The 25,009-nt window shown below is 36.6% G+C and overlaps 1 protein-coding gene and 1 long non-coding RNA gene across 5 annotated transcripts; one reads left to right on the plus strand and one right to left on the minus strand.

Annotated features, from left to right (window-relative positions):
* Nucleotides 1–1,070: 1,070 nt before the first annotated feature.
* LOC118804525 lies at nt 1,071–7,274 on the minus strand. The gene is made up of 3 exons (XR_005006990.1): nt 4,996–7,274; nt 4,256–4,336; nt 1,071–1,236 (listed from the first exon to the last, which is right to left on the minus strand). It is a non-coding gene; the product is annotated as an uncharacterized LOC118804525 (long non-coding RNA).
* Nucleotides 6,988–24,660, plus strand: LOC118804513 (GTPase IMAP family member 8-like). Of its 4 annotated transcripts, none has more exons than XM_036565001.1 (6): nt 6,988–7,055; nt 12,049–12,096; nt 19,868–20,518; nt 20,690–20,758; nt 21,626–22,267; nt 22,826–24,660. In XM_036565001.1, the coding sequence occupies exons 1-6, from the start codon at nt 7,040–7,042 to the stop codon at nt 24,064–24,066; spliced, it is 2,667 nt and encodes an 888-aa protein (XP_036420894.1). In that variant the 5' UTR covers nt 6,988–7,039; the 3' UTR covers nt 24,067–24,660. The 4 variants fall into 4 exon arrangements, with proteins under 4 accessions (XP_036420894.1, XP_036420893.1, XP_036420895.1 ...); XM_036565000.1 differs by lacking the exon at nt 6,988–7,055 and adding an exon at nt 10,972–11,128; XM_036565002.1 differs by lacking the exons at nt 6,988–7,055; nt 20,690–20,758 and adding an exon at nt 10,972–11,128.
* Nucleotides 24,661–25,009: the final 349 nt, after the last annotated feature.

Here is a 25,009-nt window from a genome sequence, read left to right on the forward strand (position 1 = left end):
ATTGCCAAGACATCTTAAGATCCGTGTCTATAGACACGTCTTAAAGACATGTCTTCATGTCTTAAGACATGCCTCAAGATGTCCTAAGACGTCTTCAAAACGTGTCTTTAGACATGTCTTAAGACATCTCAAGACATGGTGATGGCTGGGTATGCAGTCATTCACAAAACGTTCAGATTATCTGACCAGTTCTCCAAGAAAACTGAACTAAATCACTGTAGCCTAAAAAAAGTTACTGGCCTTAGTGTCATATAATAAGTAAGGACTGCTTTTGATGTCTCCTGGTTGCAGCTTTTAATGACATTCAAGGTGGCGATGCACAACTGAATCAGCTGACTCAGCAAAGGAGTAAAAAAGTACAGAAAATCTGTACATTAGTGAAAATATGAGTAATGACTCCAAAAGTATAGAGCCAAAAATATACTTGAGTGTAAAATTAAAGACGCTCAAGTACAGAAGTGAAAATGTAATGTTTTAATAAACAAATAGAAAGTTTTCTTTTTTGATTGGGTGTGATATGGATATGCAATGAGTAAATGATGGTATTAGTCTTCACACAGAGACAAATTATCATAGTTTTGTGCAGCTTCATTTTATGCTGATATGAATTTTGGTTGGATTTTTAAATTAAATATTTAGACGACTGATTTGACAGATCACTGGCGCAAGAAAAAAGAGAAAAAAATCTCCTGGCCATGAAATGCGCACTTTGTACTCTGAAGGTCTAAATGAAAATGTAATGTTTTCTTTCTCAAGGAAATGTAATTGAGCAAAAGTACAATGTTTCCCTGTCAGCCATGCTTGCATTAAGTACAAATCTTCCAAAGCAATATTTAACCACAATACTCAAGTACAGATGCTTAAGTATTTTCCAGCATGACAAAGGACAATGTGACAATAATTTGAACAACAAAAAGCGGAGTTAGAACATAATCAACTCATCTATGAAAACAGGTAGTAAAAAGGTAGTAGTAAATAAATGAAAGAGAGATTAAAGACAGCAGCAAGGGGCAGCAGTGGTTCAGCTCCACAGCAAGAAGCAGAAAATGATGAAGCAGCTGGTTACCAGATATAATCTGCAGGTGAAGAATGCAGATCACTTAAAGGTTGTTTTGAACTGTCATTTTTCTGAACACTGCTGTGTGGTGTTCCACTGAGCGGGTAACTCCAAACCATTCCTGAGATACTTCACGACCCCTCTATCTCCCCGACAACCTCAGCTTCAGCATGGAAGTTCTGCAGGACAGTAATAGAGATTATTCTGATTCAAATGGCTCTCATTTCTGACAGACCGTAATAGAGCAGATCACTTTTTCATGAATTCACATGACTTTATGTAGTTTATTTTAATGTTGTATCTATAATTTATAGGTATAACAGAGCTGGAAGTGGTTTGTTTTATCTGATGTGTGCACACCATACAGTATAAATCTATTACTCTGATTACATTTTTATCATAATAAATAACAATATTTTACATTTATGTAGTGCCTTTCACAATCCTAATGTCGCTTTACATAACAAACAGTAACACACACACACAAAAAAAAACTATGACTAAGCTTTAAAGGAGGAAAAGAAATGCTCATGAAAAAGAAAAGTCTTTAAATCACACTGAAGGCCCTCCCTCCCAAAGTGGAAAGTCTGGTGTGGGAGACAACAAGTGAGTTATTACAAGAAGACCTGAGAGAGTGAAAGGGAGTGTAAGAGATCAGGAGTTCTCTGAGGTAGAGGGGAGCAAGGTTATGCCGAGCTTTGAAAGTGAGTAGTAAAATTTTAAACTTACAGGACAGGACCGGTAGCCAGTGAAGAGAGAGTTGATGGGGTGGTGTAAGCTGAACACTTAGTATGCGTGAGAACTCTTGCTGCAGAGTTCTGAATGTACTGTAGCTTTTGTATAGACTTTACAGGGAGACCAACGAAGAGGGAGTTACCATAGTCAATACAGGACATAATGAGGGCATGGACCAAAATTTGTGCATCATTATCAGTCAGGAATGGGCGAGGACGAGCAATGTTACGTAAGTGAAAGAATACAGTCTTTTTGTGGAACTTAATATGTAGATCAAATTTCAGTGATGGGTCAAGTAAAACACCAAGATTTATGACAATAGCTGCAGGCTTAACAAGCAAACCATCAATACTAACAGAAAAATTTGATAATTTTATAATAATAAGGATTTAGGGCCAACCAGTAAAACTTCAGGTTTATTAGTGTTTAGCATGAGAAAGTTATTGTACATCCAAAGCTTTATACCAGAAATACAATTGGTTAGTGTATTGGCAGAGGAGTCTGAGGGGAGGGGGGGTGTACTGAGATGTAACTGAATATCAACAATATAGCAGTGAAGGTTAAGGTCATTACTATGAATGATTTGGCCAAGGGGTGAGATGTAGATTAGGAAAAGAAGGGGTCCAAGAACTGAGCCCTGAGGGACACCACATTGACAGGTGAGGTGGAGACTTAGTGTAATAAACTGCTGTTTGTTTGTAAGATATGACCTGAACCACTGTAAGGCTGTAACAGAGATACTAATAGAAAAAAAAGATTAAAAATAAGAACATCATGATTAACAGTACTGAATGCTACACAAAGAGAAGGAGAATACTGAGAGAACCACAATCAGCAGACCAGAGAAGATAATTAACCGCATGCAGAGGAGCTGTCTCAGTGCTGTGGTGTGTACAGAAACCAAATTGAAATGACTCACATAGTGCATTATCTCTGAGAAAGGTCTGGAGTTGTGAATCAACCATTCTTTAGCTAAAAAGGGAAGGTGTGAAATGGGTCTGTAATTGGAAAGAGAAGTTGGATCCAATTCAGGTTTGATAAGTATAGGAGTGACTGCATTTTTAAGGGCAGTAGGAACAAAACCAGAAGAGTGACATGAATTTGTCACTGTGGCAATTGGAGTGTTGATTACAGATGAACAGGCCTTGAGTAGAGAGGTGGGGGCAGGGTCAAGCTGACAGGAGGAAGTATTAGACTTAAGTTCAGTGAGAGAAAAGGAGTCAACAGGTGTGAAACAAGTTAGTTTTGTGCCCAGAGCGGGAAAATTGGTAGAGGTAAGTGACTGAGAAGTAGAAGGAAAGAAACGATAGATTTAATTAATGTGTGACCACAGCACACTGTCCTATCCCATGATTCCACTAGAGCAGAAAAGCTGTTCAAAGTGGAGGAATGTCATTTCACAACGGCTGAGTGGAGCAAACAGGTCTGTACAAGTGTGAGTAACGTTAGTTAAACACATGTTTTTAAAGAATAACACCAAATACGAGAGATTTATGTTGAACTACCAACCTATTGTATCTGTCATTTACAGTTTTGATGTACATAATGCATTTTTTACAAGTTACCAGTGTTTATGTTGAGGTATGATAAGTAAGTTAATTTAAATTCTGATGCTGGCTTGCAATCCACCTGTAAATGACTCCTTTATCAATGTAAATGTGGTTAATGTTAACGGTATGAGGTGTATATGTTGTTTTCTGACAGTAGTTTTATGTTTCAGTAACTGTTAGCACACAGTTAACGTTAGCACTGTGTAAGCAGATGGTCTGTGCATAAAAGTGAAAACCGAGAAGTTTTTCTGTGAACTAAGTTGACTGTTGTTGATTAATGGCTGAGGTAAATAAAAAGCGAGGTGGTCTATGGCTGGCAGTGTGAACGAGCTGTGCCAGTTTCAATTAGTGTTAACTAATAGCTGGCTCCCAATAAGTATGTGAACTTCTCTCAAGAAATGCTGCTGATAAGAGAATAGCTAGTGAGGCCTTGTTAACCAGGGGAAAACACAGTAATCAGAGGATTTTGATCAATATTAAAAGCCAGAATCTGCTTTAAATTTAAAAGCTATGGTGCTGATGGCCTTTTCCTAATTCCACCAACACAGACGATTTAAATGATATTGTCTGTGACAAGCTTTAAGACCAAGACTTATTTTATCCTAAAATTAATTTTGTCATAATCTAGGTCTCATGAGGATAAAACAGAAGGCAAGATACAGACACCAAATTTTACAGTGTAGTGTACATATAAGAAATAGAAAATAATACACAGTACTTTTTCTCACTGTTCATTTCTGCAAAATGTAGGATGAGCTCTAACTTTAATGACTACAACAAAACAGAAAATAGCATAGTGTCAGAATACCTGCTAAAGCTTGTTCTGCACACATTTGTCTGACAAGATGGCAATATCAAATCCTTCTAGATCTGGAGCCTGTCCACACATTTGAAAAAGGCTGGGATGCAATACCTTAATAAATGGTTCCACATGCAACAGAGACCAGGCAATCAACTTCCCTCCAGGATAATACTTTCCCTCATATAGGGCTGCCTGATTATCAAAAAGATAAGAAAAAAAAAGTTTCTTGGCTGGAGTTGTTTAACGTAGACTGTATGTCCTTCATTAAAAGCCTACTACAGAAATGAGAGGAACATTTTAAATATAGTAAAAAAAATGAACTCAACAAAGAAACATGAAATTGGGTCATCTTGTAAGAAAAATGCCAAAGTATATTCTGTCTATCTAACTGTCATCAATGTTTGCCCCATAGTTTACTTGAGCAAAACTGAGCAAACAGCACTGTCAGAACCAAGAAGATTGTTCATAAAAGGGCAATGAAGCACCGATCAAGGTCAGGTCAAAATAAATAGCTAATTTTACACTCCTCCACAGAACAGCAGAATTAATTTTATTTTTACAAAAACTGAGAGAATGATGCACAATTGTGGCTTTTCCTCATGTGTCTCCCATGTTATTTGGTAAAATCCAACTGGGATCTTTTTGGCAATGGCTTGTTTTCATAAAGCCCAACTTTGAGGAGCTGGGTTTCATGAAAATAAGTCATTGCCAAAAAAGCCCCAGTTTCTCTGTACAGTTTTGCTGTAGAGCCACATATCTACAAAAGTCAGTGACCACACTTCTGTTCATTCAATTTCCAGTCAAAATGGCCATGAAGTTATTAATTAACACCATAAAAAAACAGGATTTACTGTGTCTTTCTCTGTGGGCTTCTGGACAGCTACACATCCTTTCAGACCCAAAGCATTGTGTTGTCTTCTCACAGTGGAAGGATGGACAAAAACACCTGTGGATTTTTTCAGATCTGAAGTAAGATTGGAGTTTGATTTTCTCCTTTCTTTCAAAGATAAAAGTTTTAAGTACTCTTTATCTCATTGGGGACAGGGGTTTTGTTGGTTGTTAGGGGAGACCCATTGTAGTCCCATTTTTTCTGTGTCTTTTATTAAATTTTTAACTCCGTTTTCTTATACCTATAACCTATCACTTTATACCTCATGAAATTATTATAACATTACAATTTGATTCAAGTAACAATCACAAATAAAGGAAGACTTTTTCAATCACAATTTTCCACTCCTGCTCCACCTAATTAACTTTTTCAGAAGTTGCTGATTGGCTGGTTTAGGTATTTTAGTGTTAGGTAAGTGGAGGGGCAGCATGTGAAATGCAGGTTGGAGCTAAACTCTTCAGGAAAGTAGCTCTCCAGGATCAGGTTTGGAAACCATTAACTCTAATGATATCTTCAGACTTTTCCATTCCCTTTAAAAAAGAAAAAATAATAGCAAACATATAGAATATTACAATGTTACTTTAATTTTTCCACTTCTTATCCTAGCATACAATCATACATTAAGTATATAGCATCATTTTTCACTCACATCAGATGGACTATAGGGGCATTTTGGAGAGAACATCTGGGTGTTCTCATCTGGTTCACTGTCAGGTAATATGCTACTATATTTACATAAAAGAACAAAGAACAAAAATATATGTTGCTACATGTGCAGCTACATCAATTTACAAACAAGGTGGTCCAAAAAAACATGGTGCTCATCTTACAGTTTTGCAGAAACATTTCAACTGTGATTCAATTAGACAGCCACAGCATCAGCTGGAGACAGAAGTCTTCTCACATTGCTCTGTGGATGACTACCATTGTTTATTTTTCCTCGGAAACAGGGAGCTCTCTAAAGAAAGATGAGTGAAATGAATTCACATCATGCAAGCATGACTGATCAAAGTCTTACCACCTTTATTTATTATTATTTTAGCATCACTGTGAATCTGGCCCACTGTCTTTATGAACAGTACTTTTTGCATGGTGCCCGAATCATTGTGGCCATAATCTATGTAAATTGAATGATATGTTCTACCGTGTTTTCACACATGATTCACAAATAAAAACTGCTACATCGGTAATGCACAGAAAGTCATGAACGTGTAGAGCACGGCCTGTTGTGTCAACCAGTACCAGATTCACACCATCGCGCTGACTTTGATATGCTAATCTCTGGAGGCTTACTTCTTATTGGCATTTCCGTTCCACCTTAAATAGCGAGTGTCTGGATCTAACTGCCACATCATTTAAGGTGAAACGAAAAATAAGAACCTAACTTAATCTAGTCTCTGTCCACTGTACGAGATTCAGTTACAGTTAGCAAACCAGGGCTGTAACACTTGAAGTGGTGACGCTGTTTTACCCCCTCAGATACTACAGATATAGCCTACACTTGGAAGTAGCATTTATAGTTTGAGCGTTCTTGTGCTAATATAGGTGAGTTTATACATTTACTCAGTTATACATTACCCAACAGGGAATTCTCCCAACCCTCCTGACTACCCACTCCGGAACTGGAGAAGAGCCACAACTGAAAGGCGCGGGAGAGACGGGATCTTCGGATTTTGATTTGATATTGTGTGTTCAGTTGGTGAAATACGACAGAAGATCAATCAGAATCTCACCGCAGTGCGGCAGCAATGTGGAATATAACGTGTGTTATTAATTACAAAAACTGGAGAACAGTGAACACCCATCCATCTAAAGCTGGGCTCTACAGCTTGAAAAAGATAAGATTAAACCCTGAATTTGTAGTAACAAGAGAACAGTTCACTGACTGGCCTTCCTCTTCCTCGGATGAGGCGTGTTTTGGGAAAGGTGTGCTGAAGGGGGAGGATTTTATCACAAACTTCCTGATTTCACTTTTGATTTCGACACTCTTGGGCAGCTTATAAGAAATGGCGTCGAGCGTCGGTAAGAATCCAATTCCTATAAAACTAAATTAATCAGACATCATGCAGAATATTCGATTCAGATCACCTTAAATTCCCGTTTAGTGATAAGGTGTGGAAATAAGAGACAGTCTACAAAGTTAGAGCAGCGACAGACCTTGTAGCACAAGCAAATGTGAAACAGTCGCTCGTGTATAAAGCACACATTTCTGGCCGCACAGATGACAGTTTGAATAGTAGTTATAGGTGATTACAATGTAAGAATGAAAAAAAAAACTACAGGCACGTACAGAGAGATTATTCTTTAGTTTTTTTTGTTTTTTTTTTTACGATTGCAGCAGTTTAGCCCCCATCCCATTCATGCTTAAAAGAAGCATTTCATTCTGGCCTGTTATCTGAATGAGGCACAGTGCACAGCAGCCAATCAGAACACACTCTACATTACATAAGTCAGTCTTAAAGGCACAGTAACAAACACACAGCGTGTTTAATTCCAAGGGGTAAAGAGTTAAAATTAATACTAGCAGCAGGATATGTAACAAAGCTACATAGATAAAACAAAATGAATTCATTCATTTAAAAACATCATAAAGGGGGACAAGTAGTATAATAAATATTTTTAATAAAGTGATATTAAAGGGGGTATAAAGGTAGGTCCTCAAAATTTACAATCAGTTGAAATATTTTTGCATTATTCTTTATCTTTATATTTTAGAGAGTAACAAGGAATTACATGTTCTTGTCCTTGAAGTGTATTTGTCAGCAATAATCAAAACAAGAACATACAGAATATATACAGAATATAAGTAAATAAGATAGATACGTACTGATACAAGTAAATGAATGAATCCATTTTAAAATATGAAAATAAATGTTCAAAAATGCGTAAACATAAAAAGACAACACTATATAATACATAAATACATATAACCAAATAACGAAATGTCTCTTTGGGGCCAAACAGTTAAGCAGTGCCTCCAGATATTTAGGGATTGTACAGGCTTATTACATTTAGATCAGTGAATATCGAGATACATCAGAGTTGATTCATCTTGAATACCATGTTCTTCCACTAGAGGGGAGTCATGGACTGTTAAGAGTTCAGATTTTTTGAAGCTTTAGATCTCTATTTGTGTGTGTAGTCTAACAGTATAACGTCGGTATGACACCGCTCATTCCGCCCCTTTGCTATTTGAGTGATGTGAAATGATAGCGGTTGCAGGTGGAGTGACGCAAAGTGTGTGTGCCATTTAAAATTGGTGCAAAAGTATTTTGAACACATTTTGGTCCAAAACTTACTATGTTACAAAACATACTCATTATGTTTATTATTATTATTATTATTATTGTTGTTGTTGTTGTTGTTCTTGTTCTTGTTGTTTGTAGTTTTATTGTTGTTCTTGTTAATAGGAAATATTATTAAAATGAATCATTTTATGAATAATTATTTTTAGTTTATTTCATATTTGTTATCATTTTATAAAGGTCATTGGAGACTTTAAAATATCACGTTTTTTAGCCTTAAAAAATAGAATTTTGTAGTTGTAGAAAGACTGTGGTCTTCACTAAATATTGGTAAAATATCACTGTGCAGTGCTGTCAGTGCATGCAGCTCCTAAAGAGAAATAGTGGAGTTGATAATAAAGCACTTTAATCATATAAGCGCTTTAATAATAATAATAATAATAATAATAATAATAATAATAATGATAGAATAGAAATCCTTTGCTGGGTGTGTCAGAGGTGTTACCCAATGAGCAGCGACGTGCATAAATAAACCCCGCTATATTAAAAAGGCAGTGCACACAATAGATTCTAATAAGATCCTCTGCAAATGCTGAAACTGTAGTTTGGTGTAGGCAACAAATCTAGGCATTAAAAGACATATTTGTCATAGTAAAATGGGGAGAAGTTCACCACTCTGTGAAAGACTGTGGACAGAAACAGAAAATAGAAAACTTGGGTATTTTATCATCTATGGTAGATAATATCATTAAAGGATCCAGAGAATCTGGAGAAATCTCTGTATGTAAGGGACAAGGCCAAAAAACAACACTGGAGAGCTGTGACCATCAGGTCCTCAGGCAGCACTGCATTAAAAACACCCATGATTCTGTAGTGGAAATCACTGCATGGGCTCAGGAACACTTCTGAAAACCACTGCCTGTGAACAGAGCTAGTCACTACATCTACAAATGCAAGTTAAAACTCTACCATGCAAAGAAGAAGAAGTGTAGGTGGTCGGGGATGGGAGCTGGAGCCTATCCCACCGCTCACAGGACAGACAATAAAAAATTACTTTACGTGGTAGCAAGTAAATTAACTAGTTTAATCCAACCCAAATTAATTAAGTGATCGATTCCTTGAATCAATGTATTTTTTTGAGTTGAATAAAGTAGTTCAGTTGTTTGTTACTACATAAAGTAATTTTTGGGTCGATCTGCTGACCACAGTGTAGAGGCTATATATATATATATATATATATATATATATATATATATATATATATATATATATTTAAAATGGGTAAATATTTTTAGAAAAACAATACTTCTCAAAAAACAACCACAATGTCTCAGTTTCAACACTTAAAAATAGGGTTTAAATGATTTGCACATCAATGCTTTCTGTTTTACATTTTGCAGTTTTCCTACTTTGGAAAGTTTGGAATGGGGTTGTACTATTTATTTATTATTTCCATTGTTATAAAACATATTACTGGAAATCGTTTCATGATGAATGATTTTATAATATTTTCTGATGTTTTATAAAAGAACTTTTTGATGTTTTAGAAAAAAACTCATACAAGACTTTAAAATATCAGACTCACCATTCTATCCATAAAATAAAGTATTGGAAAGTAACTGTAGGAAAGCAGTGGTCTTCCGCCATTAGGGAAATATTGTGCTGCTGTCAGTGGACATGCGGCTCTTAAAGGCAATGAGAGGGGTTGATCTGATTGGCTGTTGCCACCACGCCTTTTGATAATATATTCACGTTCACTCCACCCCTGTTTACAGTAACTCTGGGCTGTGTTAGAGCTTGCCTACACTGTAAACCCTAACGTTGAAATTCATTAACTGGATTGAGTAAAACTAACTTAAAATATATCAAAAAGTTACATTCAATTTAACAAATCAATTATCTCACCCGCTTCGAATGTTATCACTTCATTGAGTGGACGTAATCAGTAGCCAGTAGGCCCATCAGTGCTGACTTTAAAAGATGGAAAGGGCTACATTGCTCCATACATGACAGAATTTCTGTGGTGAAAATGAACATTGTTCCCCATGTTTCTTGTTTATTTTCATTGATCCCACTTTCTCCTCCACCCAGATGTTTCATTGAACTAGATAAGGTGTGTAGACAGTTTATTTGGAATGATAAAAAGCCAAGGAAACGTCTCTCCATCCTACAGCAGGATTAAACATCAGGAGGATTAGCTTTTCCTATTTTTACTTAAAATTATTTATTAGTTGGCACTGCTGAGAACATTGTTTGACTCTTCACTCTTTAAAAGAGATGGTTCTAGAAGGGTTATTTACTAAAGAAAATGATTCTACATAGAGCCATAAACACTCACAGAACCCTTTGCATGATTAAAGCAGATGGTTCTATATAGATTTTTTTTTTGAAAATGGTTCCACATAGCACCAAAAAGCATTTGTCTATTGCTACAAACCTGACATCACTTAAACTTACAGTAAAAGAAACCTTTTTGGTGCTATATAGAACCCTTTTCAAAAAGGTTCTAAATGCAACCATCCACAGCTCATTCTCCACCAATCTGAAGAACACTTTCATAATGCAAAGAACCCTTCAATCTTGCATAACTGGTAAAGTGACTGATAAAAAAGTAATCTAATAAGTCCAACGGTGCATACGGCACAGTAAGCACTCTTTGGACTCTTTGACTTGTTTACAATGTGATCTTATCTTTGAACTGCTGTAACTTGAACTTTATTCAGATAAGCAAGCTTAGATGTAGAACAGAAACTGGGGAAAATGAATAATAGCTGTTCCCTTCTACATCAAAACACTTTATTTTGGATATTGCTCATGCAAATATCTCTTAGGAAATGGACACTGCTGATGGTAAGTATTCTACAGTGTTGTTTGGCTCCCACTAGATATTTTTAATGCGTCATCCAGACAGTTCATGTTTTAGTCTTGGTGACTGGGATATCACAAGCTTGCTGTTACAAACTAAATCATTCCTAAATCATAGTTGGGTATGTTGAGGTAATTTCTTTGAAAACTTGCAATGACACAAATGCTATGGAGGTAGAACTGAATTATCAGTAAATTGAAGTCAGTTGTACCAGAGAAACATAGGTCATAATTATATTATATAATGAGCCATGAATTGCACAAACAATGAGTTGCATCAAACTGATCAGTGTGAGATCAGGTTACAGAAAAGACTTGATTTTAGTTTTAGTAAGTTTATTACTTGTTACAATAGAGTTACAATGGTTTAATAGTGTGTTACTAATGTAGCCATCATTTTTTGTACTTCTTATTGATGCAAGGACATTGTATTTTTGTTGGTTTAAACTATAAAAGTGTGTGATGACTGATTAGCTTTCCATCATCTTCCTGTATTTCAGGAAAGACTGTTAAATACCTTTATCTGTAAATGTTCTTTTTTAAACACCTCCCTTTCCTGAAACACACTTACTTTTTCAATGTAATAGGTTGTACATTGTAATTTGCAATGTAATGGGTTATACAGCTTCAGGAAACAATCCCAAAAAAGTGTAGAACATGTTGGATTATTTACTGTTTTACATTTTACTGTATATGATGATACTAGGTGTACAAAGAGATACTAACATTCTGTTGCTTAATGTTCTATATCAAGGCACTTGAAATTAATAACTAATGTTACATTATTTGCTGTTTGCATGTAGGTGTTTATTGGGATGTTTTAAATTTACAGAAATATACTGTACATAATGTTGTATTATGCTACATTAGCAAACTAATCAAATGACATTACACTTGTGTCACAGATCCTTCGCAGTCTTGTAGGAAGAAGAGTATGACCCCACCTCCCTCTAGTAAGTCACACTGCGTCTGTTTCCTCTGGAATTGAGAATATACAGCAAATAACATAAATAATGTAAATATTTTGTGGCGGCTGCCATTTGCTCCGTTTGCAGAGGAATTTTTAAGGGAATGGGGTGCAAAACAGAGCTGCACACTCTGCCTCCCCCTCCTTGATAGAGACATTTGTTGTATTTCTTCTTATTGTTATGGCCCAAATGGATGATTAATCTAAGAGGGCATTGTAATATATCACAACATATTTGATAGATTGGCTATGTTAAATTGGATCTACAGCTTGGGCTGTAGAAGTTGAAGTTTTAGAGACAGTTCAGAAACTCGATCATGCACCTTGTTTCAAAAGTCTTTTTTCCTTAATAGAGAACTAGAGAGTTAAGCTACACAAGACCTTCACTCTGAACACCCAGTCAAGTTTCCTCACTAAATGTGCTAAGCCTGCTTAGGAATCTTCTGAAGAAAAAAAAAAATCCATCTGTAAAAAAAAACACATGGGTCTTAGTTACTGGCACCTCTAGAAATCCTGGAAAGTAAAGCAATGATTATTACTATAGTTTCACTGGGTCATTATCATTTACTTATTTTTCCAATTTATTGCCTAAATATGTGATGATACAGTGCAATTTAGTGTGAGTTTGTACTTACCACCTTGTTACTTTTTTGTCACTAATATTTTCTTCATTTAGGACATAATGTTCTTTATGAGTTTAATATCTAGAACCTAAGTAAATACCCATTTTTACCCAAAATAGTAACACAGTACAAGTATATTTTGCCACCAAGCACAATGCTCCGATTTTCAAGAGGCAAACACGCTCTTTAAATCTCTACCACAGCTGTAGCCCGCCGCAGATTCCCACCATGGGTTATGAATCAGGGCCCAAAACCAGTTGATGGTAGCTCACACTCCCAAACACAGTACCTACCCAAACTGCTCCAGCGTTCACATAGCCTGTAAACATTAACAACGCATACTTGCAAATTCAAACGAAAGCCTTTACTTAGTGGTTTAAGAACTAAATACAGCCCAGCTAAACATGAGCAAAGCATCATGGGAACAAAAACATGCTCTGACGCCACAACATGTCTAAATCCAAACAAAAGTAGTTAATTGACCACAGAATCAAGCTTTTAATGTGTTCATCCCCTGGCTTAAACCCCACTGAAAACCTGGAGGCTGTGTGGATTATTTCACTGTGAAGCTATATCAGACTAACAAGCAAATGTCAGTTTATTCACATAGACTGTTTATTTCTGTCAACCACCTGCCACATAAATGTATATAAAAGAGATATGGCTGGACCAACTAATTTTAGTAGAGAATGGGCAACTATGTCATGGCACATTACATTCTGGGTAATGGTCACCATGTTTTAGTCTTAACACAGAAAAAACCATGAATGGACCAGCCAAAGATCAAGTGCAGGTTTCCTTAATGGGAGAAGATGGAGTATTTGTCACATTGGTATTAGTTTCCTTCCTCAGTGTTTGGAAGCTTAATATTTTGTTAACTCAGTAAACCCCATAGAATTTTATTACAATCCTGCGTATTTAAGACAATGTTGAGAGTTAGGGGCTTATTAGTCACTGTTTTAAACAAAACATTATCATTAAACTGAAAAAAAGGGCAGTTACCTCTTGGTTTCATTTGTGAAATGACTGGCACATTATAAACTAAAAATATCGTCTCATAGATTAAATTAGCTAAATGCCAAACTCTGTCCTCTACGCTTTTAAAAGTCCTCTCTTTTCTTTGAAAAACTGAGGCAAGTTAGTGAAAGATATTAAATGGCAAACAACATTAAAGACAAATAGCCAAGTACACATTGCTTACCTGCCACAGAGAGGAGACATGTAGACAAACAGAAATAGCAGGCTAGCTAAACGGGGGTGCATTTCCTAAACAATGCTTTAAGTCACATCACTGATGAACCAACATAGTACGGTGGATCTTCAAACTAACTAACATCCAACTAATGACTGTTTCCCAAAACCGTTGCTTAGTCACACCACAGCAGTTTTAACCACTTTAGTTGAAACCATCTTAGTTTAAACTACAGTGGGTTAATCTTTGTCTGTATTGGAATTTGCAGAAAATAACCTGCCAAAATGCCTATCAATTGTAGCCTATACTATGCAGATAAAGTGCAACTTACTGTATCATGAATGAGCATGAAAATTGAGCTTTAACGAAACCCATGAAAAAAAATATCTAAAATAATAGCCGGTTTAGACTACAGCATTGAGGTTTAGCTATATTGATTTCAGTCTTTTCTTAATAACTTAAAAACTTTTTTTTTTTTTTGCAAAAAGTTGTGATATATCCTAAAAACATTGCTTCTAATAATGTTGAATTAAAACAAGAAACTTTATATTCAAAGGTGCAGAATGTTTAAATCCAGCCCACATATTGGTGGGCAATATGACGATATTTTATCATTATCATGATGACTTACATCACAATATGCTGTTCTCAGTATTTCAAGGATATTGTCTGTACTTAACTCACACTGACCAACAGCCTGTTTCAAAAAAAACTTCATGTTTATATTTTTACATATGGGGCAGCTTGTTAGATTTTTTTAAACAATATAATTTGGGAAAGCTTTTTCATCAGAGGTTTTCCTACATTTTAAGGTAAATTTGCTATATATATATATATATAAAAACAGTGTAATATTATTTTAGATTTATTATTTCAGTGGTGCCCTGCGATGGACTGGTGGCCTGTCCAGGGTGTATCCTGCCTTCCGCCCAATGACAGCTGGGATAGGCTCCAGTACCCCACCACGACCCAGAAGGATAAGCGGTTTAGATGATATGTGTGTGTGTGTGTGTGTGTGTGTATTTCAGTGGTATCTGGGACCTTGTATTTTCTGAGTACATCCTTGCTGAGCTTCCCCTGTTTTTTACCAGTTCTGTGTCACTCTCCTCTGCAATACATACAAACTCTTAGTTGGGCCTCTTGAACTGCTGTTATTGTTTAGCACTGTAATGCTGTCATAACATTTAGTGTATCAAAAGTAAAATAAATACAACTTCTCTATTTTAAAAAAACTGAGTAACATAATCATCTCCTGTAGCAAAATACTATACACCACATCATCCATATCTCAAATATACATTAATCTTCCTTAATGTATTCATATCAGATTGTTTTTCACTGTAACATATTTTAATATTGTCCCATATTATCTGTCATGTAGTAGAATTTGGGACAAGTTAACATGCTGTAACCTGTATTTTTACCTTTGTTTTGTTGCACCTGCTGCCACTATGTTTATCTACAATTTTTTCTGTTACCATATACAGTGAAAAAGTATTTGCCCCTTCCAATTTATTCAGCTGTTGCATATTTGTCATAATTTAATGTTTCAGATCAAGCTACGTTTAATATTAGACAAAGATAACACAAGTAAAAACAAAATTCTGTTTTTTAATGATGATTTCATTTATGTGTGAGAAGTGAAAAAATAATTGTGAAAAAATAATTGCACCCTTAGCTACTAAATCAACCAGTTAACCAATTAAATTGACTATTTTGTTCAATTTCACTAGCCATACCCAGGCAGGTTTACTGCCCGACCTGCTGAATCTAAACATCACTTAAAAAAACTATCTGGCAATGTGAAGCAGACTAGAAGGTCTCATCTTTGAATGGCTCAAAAGAAACAAAATTAAGGTTTTGGAGTGGCCGAGTCAAAGTCCTGACTTAAATCCATTTAAGATGCTGTGGCAAGACCCTAAACGGGCACTCAAACAATTCTGCAAAGAAGAGTGGGCTAAAGTTCCTTCACAGCGATGTAAAAGACCCAGCACAAGTTATTGCAAATGTTTGATTGCAGTTGTTACTGCCCAGGGTGGAGGATAAAGGTTTTGAATAAGTCTTTATTTTCAATAATTGCAGTGATCATTTAAAAGCAGTATTTTCTGTTTACTTGTGTTGTCTTTACCTTATATTAAATTAGTTGGATGATCTGAAACATTAAAATGTGACAAATTAGCTAAAATTGAAGAAATCAGGTGAGGGGGAAAAACTTTTTGACAGAACTGTAAATGGTAATATGACTTGCAATATGACTAATATGACTTTCATATGAAGTTCATTCCAATTTTGTTTTTACTAGGCCTGCATTTGTTTCTTTACATCTTTAATTTTCTTTACAAAAATTTACTATAAAGGTTTACTATAGAGGTACATAGCTCAGAACTTTTGTTAAGTGTGTGAATATTAGGTACAATCCCAATTCCAAAAAAAGTTGACAGTATGTGATGTTAACCCTTATAAACTCCAATGTGTTAATATATGCTCATTCATATGAAGCCTACAATACATACCAAAAAAGTTGGGACAGGAGCATGCTTATCCACAGACGAAGGAAGGTGTTTTAAGTTGGGGATGCTAAAATTTTAAGCAGAATACAGGGGATGTGACCATTGACATCGTGCAAAATTATTTGCCCACCCGCCCTCTTTTTTTTTTGCTAATCTACATGAAACAGAATGTGTCATACAGTGCTATAATGATATATATAACACAATATGACAGTATATACATCTAATTGACACATCACACCACTGCTCTCTTGTTCTTGGGCAAACACTGAACTAAGCAGCAACCATCAGCAGGAGATATAAAATGTTATTATTAGATTAGATTATTTTTTTTATGAACAATATTAGTCTGCTTTGGTGCTCTGGACTGGCCTATAACTCTGCACAGACATTCCCTCTTTAAACCTCAACCTGCATGTCTTGCGACTACCCCTGAAAGTGGCCAGTTGTTTTTGGCTCACTTTACAAGTTCAGAACATATTTTTATTCTTAACAGTTGCAATCCTGAAATCAGGGGGTGCTGGATTCCCAGTAATCCAGTTTTGAAAGTGAAATTTTTTGCCATTCTTCAGTTATGCAAGTCTTCAGCTGAATAACTGCATGGGGCCTTTGCTGTATTTTGCACTTCATAGTGTTCTACACATTTTCAGTAGGAGACAAGCAGGCCAGTCTAGCAGCTGCACTCTCTGATTATAAAGCAATGTTGTTGTAACAGTATTACAAAAAGTTGCCTCTTTAGACCACAATTCATGTTCTCGCTGTGCATCAGACAATTTCAGATGAGCTCCAGTGTAGAGAAGTCAGCAGCATGTCTGGACGTTGTTGACATATGACTTCTTCTGTGCAAACCCTTAACTTGCATTTATAGATGCAACGATGAACAGTGATCACTGTCAATGGTTTGTCAAAGTATTCTCAAGCCCATGCAATGATATGAATCACAGAAGCATGCCAGTTTTTAATGAAGTGTCATCTGTGGGACTGAAGGTCACAGGCATTCAGTTGTGTTTTTTTTTGGCCTGTTTTTTGCAGTGATTTTTCCAGATTTCCTGCATTTTTAAATAATATTATGCACTGTACAGAGTAAAATACCTAAAACCTTGCCAAAGCTCAGTAAAAAAGCTTGTTTTCAAAACAGTAAACTATTTGCTGATGCATTTTTGGCAAAGTGGCGAGCCTCAACCCATCCTTGCTCATAAAGGACTAGGCCTTTCCTATATGCTCCGCTTATACCCAAGTACGATAACATCACCTTCTTAAAATTTTAACTATTCTTAAATTGCTCCTGTTCCAACTTTTTTGGAATGTGTTGCAGGCATCAGTTTCAGAATAAGCACACATTAACAAAAAATAATGAAGTTGATAAGATAAAACATTAAATTGTAGCAGATTTCATTATTTTTATTCATAAACTGAACAGAACTCTTGTGACAAAGCTAACCTTTTTGACTTAACATACAAAGAGAAACCACCACGCGCCAGGATGTCTGGTCAAAATCTGACCAACCAGGTTTAGGGCCCCAGAATCCTCTGAGGACTCTCTCAACCCCTTCATCTCACCATCTTTCTCACCTCATTGCAGCATTGTGCAAAAGAGGAACACCTGACCTTAAAGATCAAGATAAGATACACAATGACCAGATAACCCTGAGTCTGTAACACTAATGGTTACAGACACAAAATCACAAAATCCCTTTTGCAAATACTCTAGGAAAGGATCCATCTCCCCCACTACCCTCTGCACATAAGGTCATAAATTCCCTCAGGCCGCAAATTCCTTCAGACCTTCCTTCATAATAGTTGTTACAGCTATGATAGCTTTCATTAAAATTATTATTTTGATAGTTTTTACCTCATTTGCATTTAAATATATTTCAGTGAATTATGTTTTAACTTCATATTTGCTTCCCCCTTTTTCTAATCATGTTCTCTTACTCCTCAAAGTAGAATCGTGTAAGCAAATTTGTAACTTGTGTAACAATTTTCATGCAAAATGTAGTAAATTTTGTAATAGAGGTTCTGTCATAAATATCCACTGGAAATATTAATATTAACTAGATAACATGCTCAGCATTTCTTATACTCTATACTATGTAACTTATTTTTCATTTAAGCATTGTTTAGAGATGTTATAGTGCTGATTAACACTAACTTTGGAATTGTGTTCTTTTATTAGAAAATCTCATTTCCTTTTTTAGTAACCATGTTTCTTTTAGAAGAATTGGGGTTAGAGGTTTCAAATAGCTTTATGTAACCATTGTGTGAAATCAGAGTACTTTGAGTATAACAGATTCTTTGTTTATTAGTTTCTGGTAATACTTACTTTTGAAACAGTAATAATGCTTATATATGAAATTATGTGTTTATAATGTTCTTTTACTTATTGCTATGCTGCCATGCTCAGAAATATATGTATGTGAAGTCATTTTTTGGTGAATTTGAGAAGAGACAAACAGGAAACAGATAATAGATATCAGAAATAGATAGAAGAAGAGCTCATACTTTGCAGATTTTTGTTTCATGTCTCAGTTGATCATGTCTATGTTCATTTTTCTTCACTCACACACTGATCTGACAGAAGTGTTGTTAATTATTAGACTCACTGCGCTTACTGCTAATAGTCCAACCGAGCTGCATTTGTTTCAATTTCTGTCTATTCACTTTGTGACTTTTGAATGACCAGTGATAGCTCATTGCAAACCTTGAAAACAAAAAAAAATGTAAGAAGTATAAGAAGTAGAGTGAGGAAAGAATGACAGGAGTAGTAGAGAAGTACAGAGAAGTAATGAAGGCAGGAAGAATCCAACAGCCAGGGCCTGGGATCAGACACAGCAGTGCTGCTGGAGTCTTTAAACACTTGAGTGTCACTGCTGGACTGAGAATAGTCCACCAACCAAAAACATCCAGCTAACAGCATCCTGTGACCACTGATGAAGGACTGGAGGATGACCAACACAATCTATGCAGCGACAGATGAGCTACTGTGTCTGACTTTACATCTACAAGGTGGACCAACCAGATGGTTGTGTCTCATAGAGCGGACAGTGAGTGGACACAGTGTTTAAAAACTCCAGCACCACTGCTGTGTCTGATCTGTTCGTACCAGCACAACTAACAGACTAACACACCACCACCACATCAGTGGCTCTCTGTCCTCAATAAAACCTGCTCTGTGATGATTCTGACCGTTAAAGAATAGGATGAAAAGGGGCTAACAATGTATGCAGAGAGACAGAAGGACCACAGTCTATAATTGTAGAACTACAAAGTTCACCTATAAGGTGAGTTGATGAAATGAGTATAAAAAGGTGGCTTTAATGTTATGGCTGATTGGGTGTATCTATGTATGTGTGTGTGTGTGTGTGTGTGTGTGTGTGTGTATGTGTGTGTGTGTGTGACTGTTTCAATTGATATATTTTCTGTGTTGTCTAGTGTCTGAACTGAGGATTGTTCTTCTGGGGAAGGACAGCTCAGAGATCAGCAAAGTGGGAAACTTCATCCTGGGCAGAGCAGTGTTTGATACTGAAGCACCTCCTCCTTCAGTAGAGCAGCACAGTGAGAGAGCCAGAGGAAATGTGGAGGGAAGATACATCACCCCCATCAACACTCCTCACCTGTTTAATCCTGAACTCTCTATAGAGGAAATGTATCACAGAGTGAAAGAGTGCATGTCTCTGTGTGCTCCTGGACCTCATGTTATAGTGCTGGTTCTGCAGCCAGACGACTTCACTGAGACAGACAGAGACAGACTGTATCACATCCTTCACTCTCTGTCTGAGGAGCCTCTTAAACACACTCTGGTGCTGACAACACATTCAGGTACCAGTGTAGATCTAGTTGATGAGAATGTCTTTCAGAAGATCATTACAGAATGCGGTAACAGGCATTTTGAGTTTAGAAGTGAATGCAGTCGTTCTGCTCTTGTGGAGGTGATGGAGAAGATGGTTGAAGAGAATGGAGGGAATCACCTTCAGTGGGAGGAATATGAGGATGCTCCACCAGCACCAGCGCAGCAAGAGCATGAACAAACAACACAGAGAGTGTCTGAAGAAACAGTGTGTGAAAAGAACACCATGGAACAATGTAAGTATAGTTTAATTAATTTAAAAAATAGTAGTTATAGTAGTTATTTTTTAATGATTTTTATGTTTGTTTTTCACTAATGAAGTAACAGCTATTATGTTAAGTATATTAGAATTAGCTTTTCCTTAACTTACAGTGTTTTTGTCAATCATGTTGATGATCTATAAATAGCAGGACAAGCATGGGGATTTTTCCAAGCATTTTTCCAGAGATTAATTCGTCAAGGTAGACCTTCTCATGGTAAGTAATTGTCAGGTTTAATCTAAATAAAGTGTTTCTTAATCATGTGATATTATATCCCATTTACATCCCCCTAAAGCCATAATTTAATATATATATATATATATATATATATATATATATATATATATATATATATATACACACACACATCAGGCATAACATTATGAACACCTCCTTGTTTCTACGCTCATTGTCCATTTTATCAGCTCCACTTACTATATAGGTGCACTTTGTAGTTCTACAGTTACAGACTGTAGTCCATCTGTTTCTCTGCATACTTTGTTAGCCCCCTTTTACCCTGTTCTTCAGTGGTCAGGACCCCCATGGACCCTCACAGAGCAGATACTATTTGGGTGGTGGATCATTCTCAGCCCTACAACAACACTGACGTGGTGGTGGTGTGTTAGTGTGTGTTGTGCTGGTCTGAGTGGATCAAACACAGCAGTGCTGCTGGAGTTTTTAAACACCTCAGTGTCACTGCTGGACTGAGAACAGTCCACCAACCAAAAATATCCAGCATTAGCATATTTTAGGAAACTGGACTGTGATAGGTTCAAGCTTACTTGTGATGTATTAAGGTGCTATGTAGTGCCAACAAATTTATGTTTTTTCAGTTAATTCAGAGACAGCCTGTGGGAGCTCTAAGCTACAGTAATGCATTTGATACAAATATCAATCTATATGATCATAAGAAACCATCTAAAATGAATTCCCCATTTAACCAGTGAGTGCAGAGACTCTTTGAAAAAAATATTTGAGCTTATTCTTTTTTTAGTTTATATCACTGTTGTCATGCACTGATTTAGTGGAAGATTGTCTGCCTTTAAATTTGATCCATAGTATCAGTTTTTGTTTCTCTTTCAGTGCCTCAGAGCCTGAACTTGGTTCTGTGTGGGAGTGACGGAGCAGTGAAGGCCTCCATATCAGATCTCATACTGGGTCAGAGAGAGCTCAGTCCAGAGTCCAGCTCAGTATGTGTGAGGAGGGAGGGAGAAGTGTGTGGACGTCTGGTCACTCTGGTGGAGATGCCAGCCCTCTACAACACTCAGCTCTCAGAGGAGGAAGTGATGCAGGAGACTCTCCGCTGTGTCTCTCTCTGTGATCCTGGAGTTCATGCTTTTCTCCTCATCATTCCTGAGGGTCCCCTCACTGATGAAGACAAAGGAGAAATAGAGAAGATCCAGAGAATCTTTGGGTCCACATTCAACAACTACACCATGTTCCTCATCAATACAGTGACTGAGAATAAGGAAGTGAAGTTAGATGATACCATTAAAAATATTGTGGAAACATACAGAGGACATTTTTGTGTTTTGGATGCCAACATAAATTCAGTGCTTTTACAGCAAGTTAAGAAGATGGTGGTACAAAACTGTGAATCCTGCTATACAACAGCCATGTATCTGGATGCACAGGTGAAAACACAACTGAAATATAAGTCTGAGAATGAAGAATTGAATGACACAGTCAATTTCCTAAGGAAAGAAATTAAAAAACAAACACAAGGTAAGTCAATTTTGCTTTAGTGTTACTACGCACAGGAAAAATGACTTTTTAAACCTTTACGGCCAACACAGAAATGTGGCTATACCTGCTGTTTTGCTGTTGTTGTACTTTTGTTTAAATGTTTAACATTTAATTTTTCAGTTCTGTTGTTGCATTTATTTCATATGTAAAAAACATAATCTAACAAATCTAAAAATGACATGACAAACTATATTTTTGAACAAGCAATCACATGAGTAGACTTCAGTCATGTTTATTGATTAAGTGATTAAGTGACTTACTGATCTGAATTGCTCTCTGAATAGCTTGTATGCTCACTCAGAAAAAACAAAAATACATACAGCCAGACCCAGATCTTTTATTATGACAGAAAACACACTCACACATAGGCAGCTTTCATTCTGTGTGCCGATCAACACACTTTATTCTCCGTTTAAAGATGAGATCTACTGGGTGATTTGTTTTCTGAGAAAAAACAAGCAAGCCTTTAGTTGTTTTTGTGCCTTCTCTTTATATATATTGGTACCTTTCCTAATTATTTAGGTTCCTTTTTTGTAGAGTTCTCACCAGATAGAGGAGATCTAAGGATTGTGCTTCTGGGGAAGACAGGATCAGGGAAGAGTGCCACAGGAAACACCATCCTGAAGATGAAAGCTTTCAGAGAGTTACCTTCCTCTCAGTCAGTTACATGTGTGTGTCAGAAAGAATCAGCTGAAGTCAGAGGGAGACGGATCTCTGTGATTGACACTCCAGGACTGTTTGACACAAATATTCCTAATGAAGAGATCATGAAGGAAATTGCTAAGTGCATCACCATGGCAACTCCAGGTCCACACGTCTTTCTGCTGGTTCTTACAGTGGGACGCTTCACACAAGAGGAGAAAGATGCAGTGAAGATGATCCAAGAACTGTTTGGTGATGAATCCAGAAGATACACCATAGTGCTGTTCACCAGAGGAGATGATCTACGGGAAACAACCATTGAAGAATTTATTAAAACTTCTGAGCACAGCCTTCAAAACATCATTCATCAGTGTGATGGCAGATATCATGTGTTCAACAACAGAAATCCTGAAGACCGCAGTCAGGTCTCTGAACTACTGAAGATGGTCGACTCCATGGTGGCAGAGAATGGAGATAGATGTTACACTAATGAGATGTTCCAGCAGACAGAGAAAGCTCTACAACAAGAACAGAAGAGGATAATGAAGGAGAAACAGAGGGATGTAGAAAGAGAAAAAGAACAACTGAAAGCCAAGCATGAAACTGAAATTAAAAAAATGAAGGAGATGATGGAGGCTGAGAGGCAAAAATTGGAAAAAGAAAGGAGAGAAAAGGAGGAAGAGTTTAAAGAGAAAGAAGTGCAAATAAAGAAGGAGACAAACGAGGAACATAAAAAAGAAATGGACCAAAAACTTAGAGAACAGCAAGACACCTTCAATAAGGAGATGGAAAGAAAAGACCAGGCCCATGAAAAACAGATGCAGGAAGACTTGAAAACCCTCAAAGAAAATTATGAGTGGGAAAAGGAAAATATTAGGAGACAGGAAGAGGAGAAGGCGAGGCAGCAAGCTGTAAATGAATTCTGTGATAAACTGGAGGAACAGGTGGCCAAAGCCAGAGAAGAGGGCAAGAAAGAGGGCTATGAGAAGGCAGAGAGAGAGGGTAAACAGGTTCAAATAGGAATGATAATAGGAGCAACTGTAGGAGCAACCATAGGAGCATTTGGAGGGCCAGGAGGCTTAGCTGCAGGAGGAGCAGTAGGTGGATTCGTTGGTAATTTAGTGAGTAAAAAGTAATACATAAATAAAAATAATTCTGTATGTTACAGTGCTTTTATCGTGGGTAACCACCATATAAAATCACTGTAACACACAGTCTTATCGTGGCCCAGCTCTATTAAAACAGCGGACAACATAAAATATGATTAAATATATAATTTATCAATAAATAATTTGTTATTATCAATAATAATCAAGATAAACAAGTATTCAGCCAAGAAATGTAGTTGGTTTACAGGATGTTGCCAAGCAACCATGGAGAGAGGGCAAGGACGTTCAGTCGCCCATTATTGTATAGCAGTCATTTCATGACCTTTTGAACTTTTTGTGATATAATAATGAAAAATCATAATATAGAAATGCTGGGGCTGAATCTCAAATGGCTCCCTATATAGTGCACTAAGTAGGAATTGACATATTGCCTGTTGTGTTTTTTGTCTTGTTTTCTATACTTTTCACTTATTTTAGTTGTTGTGTATTGTTAAGCAGTGTTAATGATGAAGCTGGGTTCTCCTGACTGGCTCACTATATTTTGTTTTCATGGTTTGAAGAATAAGAGCGCTCAGTTATTTTACAACATTTCTAAGGACAGGAATAGAGCACTTTTTCTGAGAACACCAACTCTGTTCTTTTTATGGTTATTGGAGGGTCTTAGGGGGGAGACAAATATAGCTCTGTGTCTGAAAGTTGTTACACACCAGACGCAACAGGATTTTTTTGGAATTTCACCAAATTGTTCATGCAGTGGAAAAAAAGACGGAGGCCTTAAAGGGGAAGTCCACCAATTTTTCAAAAGTTCCACATAATTAAATAGTTAAGATGTAGACAAAGTCATTCAGAGTTTGTTTGGTGTGAAATGCTCCATTCTAAAGAAACTTACCAAGTCAGAATTGTTCACAGTGGTGGTGATAGGAACCAGACATCTGAAGAGTTGAATACCTCTAAAAGCACCCTCACAGAA

Source organism: Colossoma macropomum, unplaced genomic scaffold (assembly GCF_904425465.1).
Source record: "Colossoma macropomum unplaced genomic scaffold, Colossoma_macropomum, whole genome shotgun sequence".
NCBI classification, from domain to species: domain Eukaryota; kingdom Metazoa; phylum Chordata; class Actinopteri; order Characiformes; family Serrasalmidae; genus Colossoma; species Colossoma macropomum.